This window comes from Lutra lutra, chromosome 3 (genome assembly GCF_902655055.1).
Source record: "Lutra lutra chromosome 3, mLutLut1.2, whole genome shotgun sequence".
Taxonomy (NCBI): domain Eukaryota; kingdom Metazoa; phylum Chordata; class Mammalia; order Carnivora; family Mustelidae; genus Lutra; species Lutra lutra.
The window spans coordinates 74027340-74042784 of record NC_062280.1 but is presented as its reverse complement, the minus strand read 5'-3'; the positions used below and the strand labels follow the sequence as shown (position 1 = coordinate 74042784).

At 33.1% G+C, this 15445-nt stretch overlaps 1 protein-coding gene across 1 annotated transcript in view; it reads right to left on the bottom strand.

Moving 5' to 3' along the window:
• Positions 1 to 15445, bottom strand: part of AGPS (alkylglycerone phosphate synthase) — a 142264-nt gene that overhangs the window by 56150 nt on the left and 70669 nt on the right. The window contains exons 9-11 of the mRNA XM_047722274.1: positions 13481 to 13606; positions 11090 to 11198; positions 1232 to 1359 (exon numbers count right to left, since the gene is read on the bottom strand). Coding sequence (XP_047578230.1) covers positions 1232 to 1359; positions 11090 to 11198; positions 13481 to 13606 — 363 coding nt within the window. The remainder of the gene's footprint in view (positions 1 to 1231; positions 1360 to 11089; positions 11199 to 13480; positions 13607 to 15445) is intronic.

Genomic DNA, 15445 nt, shown 5'->3' with positions numbered 1-15445 from the left:
ATTTCAATACCTTACAAAGGTCTACAATGAATTTGGAATGTCTGCTGGATATCATTCCTTTGCCTCATCAGATCCTCCCTTCACCCTGCTCATGACACCTGGAAGCTGACCTATATGGGTCAGGTCAGAAAGCTCCCTTGCCCTCAAGATTCCAATAATATATAGCTGATGGGAAGTACTAAAGAACTCTAGGAGTTTGGAGAAAGAAGAAACAGGCTGGAGTATTATTTCCTTGATTTCCTCCCTACTGAGAAATGTGCAATAAAATTTTGTATAAAACCACTGTAGTTCAAACAATGAACCAAATGCCTAAAGAAATGCAAGAATTTTGGGGAGCCTGGGTGGCTCAGTGGGTTAAAGCCTCTGCCTTCAGCTCAGGTCATGATCCCAGGGTCCTGGGATCGAGCCCCACATTGGGCTCTCTGCTCAGCAGGGAGCCTGCTTCCTCCTCTCTATCTCTGCCTGACTCTCTGCCTACTTGTGATCTCTGTCAAATAAATAAATAAAATCTTTAAAATCTTTAAAAAAAAATTATTAAAAAAAAAAGAAATGCAAGAATTTCTACAATGACACATAGAGCATAGAAATAAAATTACATGGCATTACCTGGTCTTTTAAAAATCCTCAATAATGCATCTTTTTTTTAAGAAGGAAAGAGAAAATGGGAAGTCTTCTTAACTTACAGCTAAGTATATTGTGTTATATTATGCTATATTATGTTATTTAATTCAAACTATAGCTTAGGTAGTATTATAAAACAAAGTAGGGCCTAGTAGCAGCACATTCTAAGAACTGAGAAAGTTTGATATACTATACTTAATTTGTTTTTTTTATCCTTGACATTCAGCCATTATTTGAACTTCGATAACTGTCTTAGCTTAAGAAAAATAATACTTCAAATTAATCACAAAATGTCCTACCTAAAAATAATTTATGAAAATACAACATTCATTAAAGGCAGAGTCATTCAAAGCCATCAACCCAAGTACACACCTTACCTTGGCTTAAAATCACACAGCACTCTTTAAACCAAAATACAAAGAAATAACTGCACTTATAGGGATGATTTTACATTACCTTTTCATAGAGAACTGGGTAAAAACCACATATATAACACAACTAAATATGAAATTATCTGTGACATATCAAAATCAATTATGCAGTAGAATTTTTGAAATATAAATATAGATGGGTGGGTTTTTGTTGTTGTTGTTGTTGTTGTTGTTTTTACCTGTTTTGCAATTTCTCTTAAACAGGCTACTCCTTGTTCAAAATTAGGGAAAGCTACTGAGCCATACTTTTGGTATTCAGGGATTGGTCTGATTTTTATTGTAGCTTCTGTTATCACACCAAGAGTTCCTGAAAAAGAAGGGGGAATAATCCAATATATCACATGCCAATTTTCTAAATCATATTTAAATCTATTTTATCTATTTATTCTATTAATTTATTCTATTCATATTTAAATCTATTTATTCTACGTGGGAAATAATGGCTACTCCAGTCTTTTTAGAAAAATAACTAAACAAATTTTATACTTTCTAAAAAAAAAAGGTTTTGGATACATTTTCTTATGTTAAGTATAAATACTTTAAAACATTTTTAAGGTAACCTTCCTACAAGAAGGTTACTTTTAAATAGTTTTTAAAGTATTACAACCTATTAAAAGAAAAAAATTTTTAAAAACAACAGGTTTGTATACCTCAAACATTCAGACAAAAGTATATTTTGATATTTGTGCCTACTTTCACTGTGAGAAAAATTTGCTGGGGCAAAAAGAAAATTCTATGAGAATTTAAAAATGATAGAAGAAATTAGAGGGACTATTATTACCCTGCCTTTTTGCCTAGGAATTCATACAAAGACAATGGCAATACTAAGATGCCCTTGTAAGACACAAAAAAACCCAGATATTTCAGAGACAGAGTAGTTGCCATAAATACCTAGTACAAGAGAACCACCAAAGAAACAAATGCTCTTTCCTTATGTGGAAATTTCCTCCTTACATGGAGGAGAGACTAACCAAAGAGGAGAAAAGCAAGTTAAATATAAACTACATTCTGTGAGATCTAAATAACTATGCTAAAATATCTGAAGAGACATGGTTAAAATGATTATATTCAGAAAGCCAAGCTTTTCAAATTAGTGGTTTCTGATGTACAAATGGTAGAAATTATTAATACTATTAGTAAATTTTCTGAGAATGATGTAAAAAAGAATCAAGAAAGAGGGAAATCTCTGAATTGGAGAACTTAATGATAACAACAGAAATAAATAAAAAGTATCACAAAAATCAAAGCTCCCAGTAAATTTATAATACACCCAAAATTTTCAATACAGGATACAAGATTAAAAACTAAGAGTTCATTAAAAAGTAAATTACATTAGATCACAGTACGCTCATCACATATACAAATGATTGCCTACCAAGATATCAAATATGACCCTACTATAATTTTTAAATCACAAAAACTCTGCAAGTCTGGCCCAATTAGTATTAAAATAAAAAGTAAATATATCTTGTAAATTTTAAAAGATCACAAAAGTGACTAAGGCTTTATCTTTTATTTCAGCATCTTTATTTAAATATAATTCACAAACCATAAATTTCATCCATTTAAAGGGTAAAACTCAGTATGTTTTCAGTATAATCACAGATATATGCAACTATCATCAAAATCTAAGCTTAGGGGGCACCTGGGTGGCTCAGTTGGTTAAGCAACCAACTCTTGATTTCAGCTCAGGTCATGATCTCCGAGTCATGGGATCAAGCCCTGTGTTGGGCTCTATGCTCGGTGCGGAGTCTGCTTGTCTATCTCCCTCTGCTCCTTACTGCCCCCCCCACCCCAGCTCTCTCTCTCAAATAAATAAATAAAATCTTAAAAAAAAAAAGTTCTAAGTCTAGAACATTTTTAATACCCCCCAAAAGAAACCCTGTACCCATGAAATAGCCATTCTCCATTTCCCCACACATACACTTCAGCCCTAGACAATCATTAATCTCGTAAATCTCTATAAATCTATAAATCTCTATAAGTCTCTACAAATCTATAAATCTCATAAAATCTCTATAAATTTGCCTATTCCGGACATTTCATATAAGTGGAATTTTACAATATGTGGTCTTTTGTGACTCTTCTGTTTTCAAGGTTTATCCCTATTATAGCATGCATTAGTACTTATTCTTTTTTAATTGTGGACTATTACTCCATTGTATATATAACTCATTTTGTTCATCTATTCATTAGTCAATGGACATTTGGGTTTCCACATTTTTTTTTAAATATAAAGCGCGCGCGCGCGCGCGCGCGCACACACACGATGCATAGGGCAAAGTATGGGGGAGGGGGCTCAGAGTTCCTATGCCCTCTGCAGATGCACGACCCTCCCAGCACCTCCATGTGTTCACCATCCTGCAAGCTCCCTGAAACTCACATTTTAGTGATTTTTATGAAGGCTTCAATACATGGGCATGATTGATTAAACCACTAATTCAATGTCCAGTCCCTCTCCCCTCCCTAGAGCTGAAAGTTCCATAGATTTCCACATTTTGGCTACTTCATATGAATAATGCTACTGTGAATATACATGTAAATTTATATACATATTTTGTGTGGATGTATGTCTTCCTTTCTCTGGAATATATACATGAAGACTTTTTTAATTTTAGAAAAACCTCTGGTCCTAGTCCACATTACCCTACTCTCCGCTACCTTTTCCTAAGGCTACATTCTGGGCAAGTACCACCAAGAGATTAGGGGAATGGGAAGGAAGTTAGTTCCCTTCTTGTACCCACCTGGTGGGACAGAGGGTCTACTGGAGTGACACACTAATACTAGGGTCCCAACTGCCCTTAGCCTGGCTTGTAAGAGATGGCATCTTGCCAGGAGAAGCAAACCAAGAAAATCTGTTTTCCTTTCCCCTTTTCCCTAGCACTCAGCTACCAAAGTAGGGATGTCCTCAGAGAAAAGCATCCCATTGCTCCCCTCCGCTCCCTCCTGAGCCATGCTCAGAGACTCAGAAGCTCAGAGACTCAAGCTCAGAGACCTGGTCTCAAGGGGCTGAGGAGGGAGGTGGGGAAGGGAATACAAGCCAAGAAAACAGTTCCTAATCTCTTTCTAAAGAAAATTATTTTGTTTGCAACAAATAGAGCATGGAAAAGTTCAAGCCTAAGAGTACTCTTAAAACAGTGGAGGATGTGGTAAAAGGCAACTGGGAGGACATAGGTAAATTTATTGTAGATAAAGGCAACACTGTATGCCAGTTAGCTTGCTTATATAGAAACAGTGTGCAGGATGCCAAATATGCCTCAAGACGCCAAATATGCTCAGAAAAGAATCCCAAACACTAACCTCAGGAACTATCCTTTCTACGAGATACACTTACAATGGGTGAATTTTATGGCATGTGAATTATATTTCAATGAAGCTATTAAAAAATAACCATGATAAGTTAATTAATTCTCTAAACGAATTACAAATGAAACTTCAGAGTTTTTTTTTAATAAGGAGCTAACAGTTATACATTGTGCAAATTGGAAAATTTGTATTTATGCTATAAAAGTATCTTATGCTATAAAAGGCACCTAAAAGAACTTATATAAGTATCTTATGCTATAAAAGGCACCTAAAAGAACTTCTAAACCTTTGCCAGAGAAGAGGCAAAAGGCTGACAAGTACGCTACTAGTACTACGATGTCCCCTCATCCACCAGTACAGAATTATTTACCACACTTGTTCGTTCCTATCAATACAAGTGGTGTCACTTTAATTTTTAAAGTTGCTAATTTTCCTACCACTATGCTGACAGTACCACTAAGCTTATTTGTAATTCTTTCAACCCTTTTTACATTTATAGAAGCTCCTGGTAGCCTTGGAATTAACACCTCATGTTAAATGTCCTTTCTACAAACGAACTGAAATTTGATAGGCATATAATCCCAAACACAGGAATCATCTCTATTTAACTCTAATCTGACCACAGATTACAGAACACTTTAATAAATACTTGCTGAAACTCAAAAGTCGCCAGATTGAAATCCATTAAGGAAAAGGTCAGAATAAGCCATGATTGCAGACGGGAACACTTTTCTTCTTAAAACTAAACTCCAAGTTCCCAGGTTTTTGTGAAATCTTTCCTTAACATCTGAGAAATGGAGCCATTTGAAAATCCTTCTTTGAATTAAAGCATATAATATTATCTAATACAACTTAAATATAATCCAGGAAAAAGCTGGAAACCATTTAAATGCCAATCAATGAGGGTCTGGCTAGTGTACAGTCAGTAGCTGTCAAAAAGAATGAAGTGGCTCTAAACGTAATAATATGGAGTAAGCTTTACAAAAAGAAGTGCGAGCAGAGTAGTAAAATCCTGTTTGTGCTTTTAAAAGAGCATACATACACACTTAAATATAGCACAAAGTGTTTACTGTGAACAAAGGAAATGCTCTGAAGAAGGGATAGAAGCAGATTTCCCATTATACATCCTTAAAACCTTTTGAATTTTGTACATCTGTCCACATTTTAATTTTGTGCATGTAATTACTATGTTCAAAAAGTTTATTTTAAAATATATATACCTTTACATTACCAAACTTCTTTTAAAATTCTAATTCTACAGTGGAAAGTGACCATGCCTTAAACTTCTGCCTACCTGTATTGCTTCCTATGTAGAGTAGGCACTCTCAAGTAATAAAACCCACCATAACATTATAAGTGAGGTTAAAAAAAAAAAAAATTGTAAAGTGAAACTCTGCATTATCACAAGGTTAATGAAATGCCCAAACCAAGTCTCTGCAACTATCCAGCAATGAGTCTACAGGGGGTCCCACTATGAAAGCAAAGTCACCTAGGTCTCAGAGAGCAGCTTCCATTCAACTTCCATTCAAATTAGCCCATCACAAATGGATATATCCAAATTCACTCAATCAAATGGCTCATTTCTGTTGTGTTCTATTATACTTAATAATTCTTTTGCTTTGGGAATGTTATGCCAGTGGAATGATATAAAAGACTTGAATTATTGTACCTTGAATATATGTACATTATATCACTTTATACCCTTATATTTTAAATCTACTTTATATAATTGCTTATAAATAATTCCATGGCAATATGACATCACAGAGGCTTATACATCATTCACTTTTCTGTTTCATCAAAACTACACTACAATAAATTTAAGAATTTTCTAATCTATAATTTTCAAATACAATGTTTCTTCTCAAGAAAACTGAAAGCTTCACGTGCTATTTGATATAAAATGCAAGTATTTGCTTAAAGTAAATAAATTCTTTTGTAATTTAACAATATACTTTCAGGTGACTTTAGGACTAAGAAGAATGTAAGTCATTTGACTCTGAATCTATCCCCTCTCTCTCTACCTTCCCCCACTCCAAAACATAAAAATCAACAAGAAACAGAAAACCACAAATAATATTGAAATAAAACTTTCACCATTACTAGGAGACAAAAAACCACTCTGACCTTCACATTACTTGTTAAATAGAGATAAAAAGAAAAAATTCCAAAAGCCCTACTATAGCCTTCTGCTGCAAGTTTCTAAGGGTAGAAAGTAAGGGGAGGCTTAAAAGATTTTATATGGAAAAACAAAGAGTATCTGAGGACCTAGAGAAAGCAAAGACAAAATCAACCACAGACACCAAAAGTGCAACAATAACACCAAAATCCTGTACAGGGAAATCCATAGTCCTGGCTATGGGGAGGGGTCTGAAAATGGGAAGAACTAGAAAGGCATCCTTAGAGAGACAAGAGGAGTATTTTCAGAGGAGCATTATATTCAGAGAAGTGTTGTACTCCTTGGAGACAAAGTAATGATGGGAAAGAATGAAGTAAGAGAGGGAAATTAAAGATCCTATAGAAATAAAAAAGGAGACATGCCATGCCTTCTCCCACCAAAATACCACCATCCACAAAACAAGTAGCACAAAAGAGGGAAGTAGCACAGGAAAGGACATTCCCAAACTAGGAAACACTTTCTAAGTAATAAATAGCAATAGAAAAAAGCAGACCAAATCCACAAAAACTACTAGAAAAAGACAAAATGTAAATAAAAGCTTTTCTGATCATGAAAAGTCTCTCTCCTAAACCAACCATGATCCTGAAAAGAAAACAGTAATAAACATCTCAAACTGAATTAAATATTGTCAAGCAAGCCTTTGGGGATATTAAAAATAAAAAAACAAAACCTGAATCAGAAATACAAAAAACAAGAAATGAAATGAGAGATGACTAATGTCAGGAAAGAAAAAGAGCAGCAACAACAATAAAACGACATATAAAAAATGAAGGCTAAGTTATAAGGTATCCAAAGGAGAATAGAGAATAGATTCAAATGAAGACTTGATAAAGGGCACTGAAGAAGAGCAGGAAAATAATGAAGGGAATGAAAATGAAATAAAGAAAAAAGCTGGGGAATAAAAAAGGGTTAGTCACTCCCTGAAATGCCAAACAAACACTGTCAAGCATAGTATAATTGGTGTCCCTGAAGAAGAAAAATCAAAACAAAGAGGGGGGAACCCCTAATATTTAACAGTAGATCCAAATCCAGAAAGAATAAAAGATGTAAATGTAAACATAGAAAGGGTCCACTGCGTGCCATGTTAAACAACACAGAACAATCAACTCTGAGTTATAAAAGTAGTAGACTTCAATAATTAAAAAAATCCTTAGGACACTCAGGCAAAAAGATGGAAACAATCCACAAAGGCAAAAGAACTAGCATTAGATTTCTTTAAAGCAACATATAAAACCAAGCAACACTGGAGCAGCATTTTCAAGAATGAAGGAAACAAAGTACAACCCATGGACATTATAACCACTCAAGCTGTCTTACAAGTGTCAAGGTCATACAAAAGGTAAAGTTACACAAAAGGGCTGATAATAAGCATTTCACTTATTTCAACATAGAGCAAAGACGAAAACAAGGGTGGGTCATAGGCTTAAAAAAATAAAAATGTAGTTTTAACCATTTTTCAAATGAAAGAACTAATTATTTTGGGTTACTAGTAAATTTCATATATAAGAAAAGATGTAAAACATTTCAGAGGCTTTAACTATTATAGTGTCTAAAATGGAAGGAAGCTGCTAATTGAAAAAAATCATTACGAAAAATTCGTAACACAAGATAAAAACATTAAATTCAACATGGTTAGTCACATGTAGAACTTAGTAGGATCAGAAAAATACATTCTAGGGGCACCTGGGTGGCTCAGTGGGTTAAGCCTCTGCCTTCGGCTCAGGTCATGATCTCAGGGTCCTGGGATCGAGCCCCATATTGGGCTCTCTGCTCAGAGGGAAGCCTGCTTCCCCCTCTCTCTGTCTCTGCCTGCCTCTGCCTACTTGTGATCCCTATCTGTCAAATAAATAAATAAAATCTTTGAAAAAAAAAAAAAAAGAAAAATGCATCCTTTAATGATAATGCTTTCAAGGCTATCATGACATAATTTTAACTATAGCAAAAAAAAATTTTTTTTTAACTTGAAGAAAAGTATATTATTCACATTTAAGGCAGAAGGTAATTATTAGATGGCTCAAGACAACAGATGAAAATACATATTATGAAAGAATATGAACTTGTTGTGATGAGTACCAGGTGATATACAGAAGTGCTGAATCACTATACTATACTATACTCCTGAAACTAGTATTATATTGTATGCTAACTAGAATTTAAAAACGTAAAAAAAATAAAATTCTAAAGTAAAAAATAAAATAAAAAAGAATATGATTTCACATAAATTAACTTTCTCAATCATGCTGTCTCCCAGCCTGCATTAAGATGACTCTATATCCACATACTGAGATGGGGATTAAGGACTATACTTGTATAGACTATACTTGTAAAGACCACTGATGCCAAAATAATAAATAGCAACAACAGTAATAAACTTAACATTTGTTGAGTATTTACTAAATGCTTATAGACTGCTTATCATAATCTCATTTAACCCTCACAAAAGCTTATGAAAATGGTTTCTTTTTATTATCCTCATTCTATAGCTGAGAACACTGGCATAGAAAATTACCTAATTTACACAAAGTCACAGAAATTTATGTGGTGGAACCAGGACTGAAATCCAGATCTGAAAGATTTCATCATTCATGCTCCTAAATCATTTTACATATATGTGTATAATAAAATCTCATTTAAATACAGTAATTTGCCCTAGTATATGTTTAATAAATCATATTTCTTTGCTTCCTCTATTATGAGTTTACCTTCCTTAAATTCAGAAAATAATTTATTATTGAGAGAGGTAGTCTAGTCATTTAGATACAGTTTAAACTATTTTAAAAGACATAAAAGACCAAATTCTCTCTCCAGTTACCCTGTAACCCTTACCACTCTACCCTAGACCGGCTGCCTACTACACACTCTTATAGCTAAATCTTATGTTCCTGTTATACTGAAAACTCGGCAGCTTCACCACGCAGAGACGGCTCTTTTCACTTTAAGTCTGCCCACCTGCAGTTCTCTCTGCAGGGCAACTCCCTCACCACCTTATTCCGTCAACTCCTATCAACCTTCAGGGACCACTTTAGGCAGGGCCCCTCTGAAGAGGTCTTCTTAAGCACCCATTAATATGAACTTTGTCTGTATTTCTCCTGCATTTACTTCTAATCATACAATTTATCATACTATATTATAAAGGTCAATTGTTACCTGTGTCCCTTCAGTGTGCCAGAACAGTACCTAGCACCAAAAATTTTTAAAATACTAAGCGAAGGGAGAAAAAAATGTCTGACATAGTTACTTTAAAAGATCATTTATATTTATAGAGTTGACTCCAACTATGTATGCACCAAGAGTATAATTAATAACTCTCAGTTTTAATACCTATTTGTTACTCAATTTGACACCAGGTGGCAAAAGGTTATATATCTTAGTTTACTTTTGGATGATGTGTTAGTATTAGAAGTTGCAGAATATTTACCAAGGAACTATATTATTTTAAGGGAATTTAACATTTTCCTCATAAAAATGTAGTTCTATTTTTCCACAGAAGACTATACTGATCAGAAAAGAAATAAGAAAGTAAACTGGTGAAACATCTTGACAAAGTTTATCATTGATTATCATGAAAAAATATTTAAGCTATATCACTGCTCATCAAATCAACAGTTGACCTCTAACATGTCATTGAGACATAGTTTGTTGTATTTTCCCTCCTTGATGTTTCTATCAAAAGACAGGATTGATGTCCTATCATCCTAGTTTATTATAATTGCTCTCTCATCCATGAATACAGCTAAACATTTCAAAAATCTATTTTTTAGCTTGTATCATCTTCTAAATTAGTAATGAGTTCCTCCACTAAGTTAGAGACACTTGTTTTATCTTATTTCTCTGAATTTAAGGGATATCCCTCTCTACTATTCTAAGAATTAAAAAACACGACTATGTTCATCTTATCCGTAACATATACCGCAGAACAGTTAGTTTGCAAAATAGAAGGTCAGTATTTTCCTGATCAGTACAGCAATTAAATGTGAGATAAAGAACTACATTCTAATCAACCCAGCGTTAAGTAACCAAGCAAAGAATAGTAAGTAGTTAAAAAAAAAAAAAAGTACAACATAAGTTTTAAAAGATCTATAAATCAACAGGATTTTAAATTCCACTTCTTCAAGAATCAAATAGCAAGTAATAAAAAGTACAACTACAGAAAGGCAAGACACTAAGACAATACTTTCTCAGCTCTTCCCCACTGAGAAGTCAGGCAAGATTAGAGAATACTATTATATATAAAATTTTAAAGCAAACCATTTTAAATCTTAACAACTACTCTTCCTAAAAAACTGTAAAACAAAAATAAAATACCAAAAAGGCTAACTTATCTCTAAAACTATAAAAAAAACAAAATGTAAAAGGACGTTTAATAAGATGTTCTCATAATAAAAACTTTATGAAGTACTAAATTAAAGTAATAAAACTTAAAAAAATCACAATTCTTTAAATATATAAAACGTGTCTTTCTTTCAAAGATCTTATATCACAATATCACAGATTTTCACAAAACTGAGTCACTAACCTGTAATTTTTTTGTAATAAATTTAGTTATATTTACCTTCAGATCCCATGATGAAGTGATGGATATCAGGGCCTGTTGACATACGAGGTCCTTGACAGCTTTTTTCTATTATACCTCTAGGTGTTACCATTTTTATATGAACCACCTGTTTAATACAATGCATGATGTAAAGTCTACATATTTGTCAGTGAATGTTGTGCATGTGTGTACACACAACCATCTATATTTATAAAAAACTCTACTTAAAAAAAAACTCTACTTTTAAAATAATAGATTAAGTGATAAATGGTGACACCCTTCAGAATTCTAGTATCTTTTAATAATTCTTAGACTAAAAATAAATTTTATATAACTTTAAAAGAAGAAAAAATCATTCTAAGATTGTTACTGATTTGGGTATGTTCATCACCTTAAAAAAATGAAAAGCACTTTTCTTTAAACCAAATTTAGTCTAGGATTATCCATGTGGCAAAAAACTAAAGGATGAAAAAAATGATCATATTTTAATAGGTTCATTCTTTCACTTAATTTTGAATGAAGCACTATTAATTACATCAAGCTGCTTCAATGCTTAGAATTCTAAGAAAAAATTTACTCTTGCCTTATTCCCACCCTCAATTTATCTACTTTGCCCACTTAGTAGAAAAGAATGAAAAGAATGAAGTATTAATTATAATCAGGCAAAAAATGGGATGAAGAGGTAGATGTAGTGATTGAACTGAAAAGAAAAAAAGATAGATTCATGTGATACAAGTCTCACACAAGTGAGAATGTAAGCATACTCGAGGGAGAGGGTCACTCAAAAATAGTTCCTGAAATTTAAATCAGGAAATGGTTAGGTGAAAATCCAACACATTTTTACAACAGCTTTTTGACAGATAAACAAAAATAGTCTATTTATTATTTAAGGAAATGAGCAGAGGACATCAATAAACAATTCACAAAATAGAAACCAAAAATCACCAATGAAGACATTTTAAAAGGATACATTCACTAGCAATTAAAGAAATAAAAAAATTAAAAGACAAAAATATAAATAAAGGGTCCAGTGAAAGAAATATTCTCATAGTGCTAGTGGGAATGCCAACTGGCACAAATTTCTATAAAACATTTTGGCGATAAAAATTCAAAGGCTTAAAAAACATATATAAATGTCTGATTCAACAATTCAAGCCTTAGGAACTTCCCCAAAGTGATTAAAGATGTATACCAAGGAAATTACCAAAGAAGATATTTTCCTCTTTGTTTCCTACAATTTTGAAATCAAGAATAACTTAAAATATTCACTAATTGGGAATTACTTTAATAAACCATGAATTACCAGTAAAAGAGAATTATACACGTCTAAAAATGATAGTGTATAAATACATTTGTCTTTGTTCTTTTACAAGTTAATATATTGATAACATAGTCTAAAGAGATTAAACACAGGATGATCCTTTTTTGTATCAAAAGCTAGATACATGCTAGATACACATGCAAATAAGCACATTAGGATATATGCTTATAATCTGTGGTCCTTAAGGCTCTCCAAAAAAGGGATAAAATAAATTACATACTTTAGCAGTATTAAATGTAGCAGTCTATCACATGTTAACTATGATAAGGTTTTTAATAATCCAATAGTAAAAGGATCAAATTCTCTCCTCTAAAATTGGATGTTATTTTATTTGCAAAAGGAAAAATGTGATTTCTAAAATATCCTCAATTAAAAAAAAAACAGGATAATGTGAACATTTTAAGTGTTTATAATATACACTTATAATAATTCCATGCAGTGAATATCATTATTCTACTTTACAGAAGAGGAAAGTTTAGAAAGGTGAGCCAATTTGTACAAGGTCACACAACTAATCACTGGAAAAGGTACACATGGAACAAATGATATCTAATCCCTAGTCAGAATGCCCACAGTTATACTATTACCACACTAACTCCCAGAACACTGGCACCAGATCAGCTAAAATAAAATGGTGTGCACATAAACCACTACAGGTCATATTGCCACCTACTAGAACCTTTTCAATCAGGCTAATTCCATAGAGAAAAAAAATTTTTAAGAGAAGTAAGTATAAACTCTCCAAGGCAAGAGTGGCGATGATGAGATCATCTAAATAAACAGACTAAAACCTTGACGGACTTGAAGACTGAGGCTCCATGAGGCTTATAAAATAATGTTTATATATTTTATAAGTCAGATACTATGAAGCATCTATAAAGCTGAAATATCAGTCACTTGAAAAGGAGCACCTGTAAATAATGACCCCAGTGGCCTTTAAACTGCTTCTATTACACACAGTCAACTTCGCTATAATCAAAAGGGATATACTTTTGAGAAGACCCTACCATACAACCCTAAAAAAGGCTTTAATCATTTTATAGTAATATACTAATCAATTATAATATAGTAACCAGAAAAAAATTTACCAGGTCCTCAATATTGCCATAGATATTCTTCTTCATGCCCGATGCCCGAGTAGAAACCCATCCTCCCACGGTGCTGAATTCCAGTGAATCTGGTTCATGACCTGTACAATAACCACTTTCTTTAAGCTGAAAAACAAAAAATGTAGTATTTTACTAGTGAAAATCGGACTATTTCATATAGCATTCAACACATTAATTTTTTTCAGTGTTCCAAGATTCACTATTTATGCACCACACCCAGTGCTCCATGCAATCCATGCCCTCCTTAATACCCACCACCAGGTTCGCCCGTTTGCCCACTCCCCTCCCCTCCAAAACCCTCAGTTTGTTTCTCAGAGTCCACAGTCTCTCATGCTTCACACTTTAAAATTTCCATATGTCACTGGTATTTGGACTCATTAAAACCCATATAAAAAAAAGAAGTACTTTTATCATGCTCATCCAAAAAATTTTTTAAGCTTTTGCCCAGTGGAAAACTTTATAAAACTGAAAAATGTGGACCAAAAGACGTACTTGTTAGCCAATCTTATTCCTTTCATCCTTTTAAAATAAAACCAACTACCGTCCCTACTTTTTCTTTTTTTTACCACAAAGAGATAATTTAAATACTTACGGAGATCAGATTATGTTTAAATAACTGCCAACTTCACCTAAACACTTTCAATAAATAAAGCACTTAATCTCTTGTTTTCCCTACCCTAACATAATATGCAGCAGGCCTGCAGAAAATCTAAGCAAATTGCCTGCACTTAATTCTCTCAAGGAGTCATGTGTTTTAATGTACAGCCATCTGGCTAGGTTTCCTGCATGTAATACCATCATTTATTTGTGATGCAGATCATGCATTCCTGTACATTAAATAGTCACTTGTTTCTCATTTTTCTATATTAGCTTGGCTTTGCCATCTGCACAGCACCTGAAGTTGAATGGATGCCCTTTACTGTAACACCACCAAAGCCATTCCACTGAAATCATTTTAAAGACTCAGGCATCTCATGTCAAATGGTACAGACACCACCATCTGCACACTCACTGTCTACTGCACTCAAGCCCATCAATCTGTATTGACCATTTTGATAGTCATCCAGTTAAGCAACTGCTTCTATTTTTCACGTAAGCCATGCAGAGATGTAGAATATGTCAGCTATGTTTGTATCTGTAAGTATGGTGTAAAAGTTGTGATCCAAACTGAGAGAACTTAAAAAGTTAAACATAATTTGTTAGCTTTTGCACATAAGCATGGCAAATTATTATCTTTTCTAACATTTTTGCTAGAAAAACAGAATTTAAAAAGATATCAATTATTAATAATAAATTTCACTAAATATTCAAGGTGTTTAATTTTAAGAAATTACTAACTACTCACAAAGAAGTAGCTTAAATATATGAATGAACAATTTAAAATGAAGATCATCAAATTGCTATTTTATAGTTCTTCCTTAACTCCCAATCTATATTCATATTATTTACTCTCAAAAAAGACTACTGTTACTCAATTTTTCTGAAATTAGCAGAAAAAGGAAAAACACTAATAGAGCACTTAGATATCCTAAGCACTAAACAGTGAGTTTTCATATATTCTGATGACAAAATCTCCACATTACCTACACCAAAGCAAATTAAATCTAAACTACTTCTGTAAGTATATCCAATGTTACATATAATTTGCCTCTTATGCCTGTAGGTTTACTTCATTACCTTCCTCAATTATAAAGTGGCTACCACAAGCCAGGAATTATGTAAAGCAATGAAAATGAGGATAAAAAAAGAATGGGGGAAAAAAAAGACAGTCTCTATGCTCAAGAACCTCGACTTAGCACACCATTTTAAATTACTACTTTGTTAAAATCTGACTAACTTCCTACTAGGTAAGTGAAGTAAGTGTAATGGTTAAGAACCTGAACTTGAAACTTGCCATTTATGCTTGCTAGAAAATCTGCATGTTATAGTACACTTATTAATAGG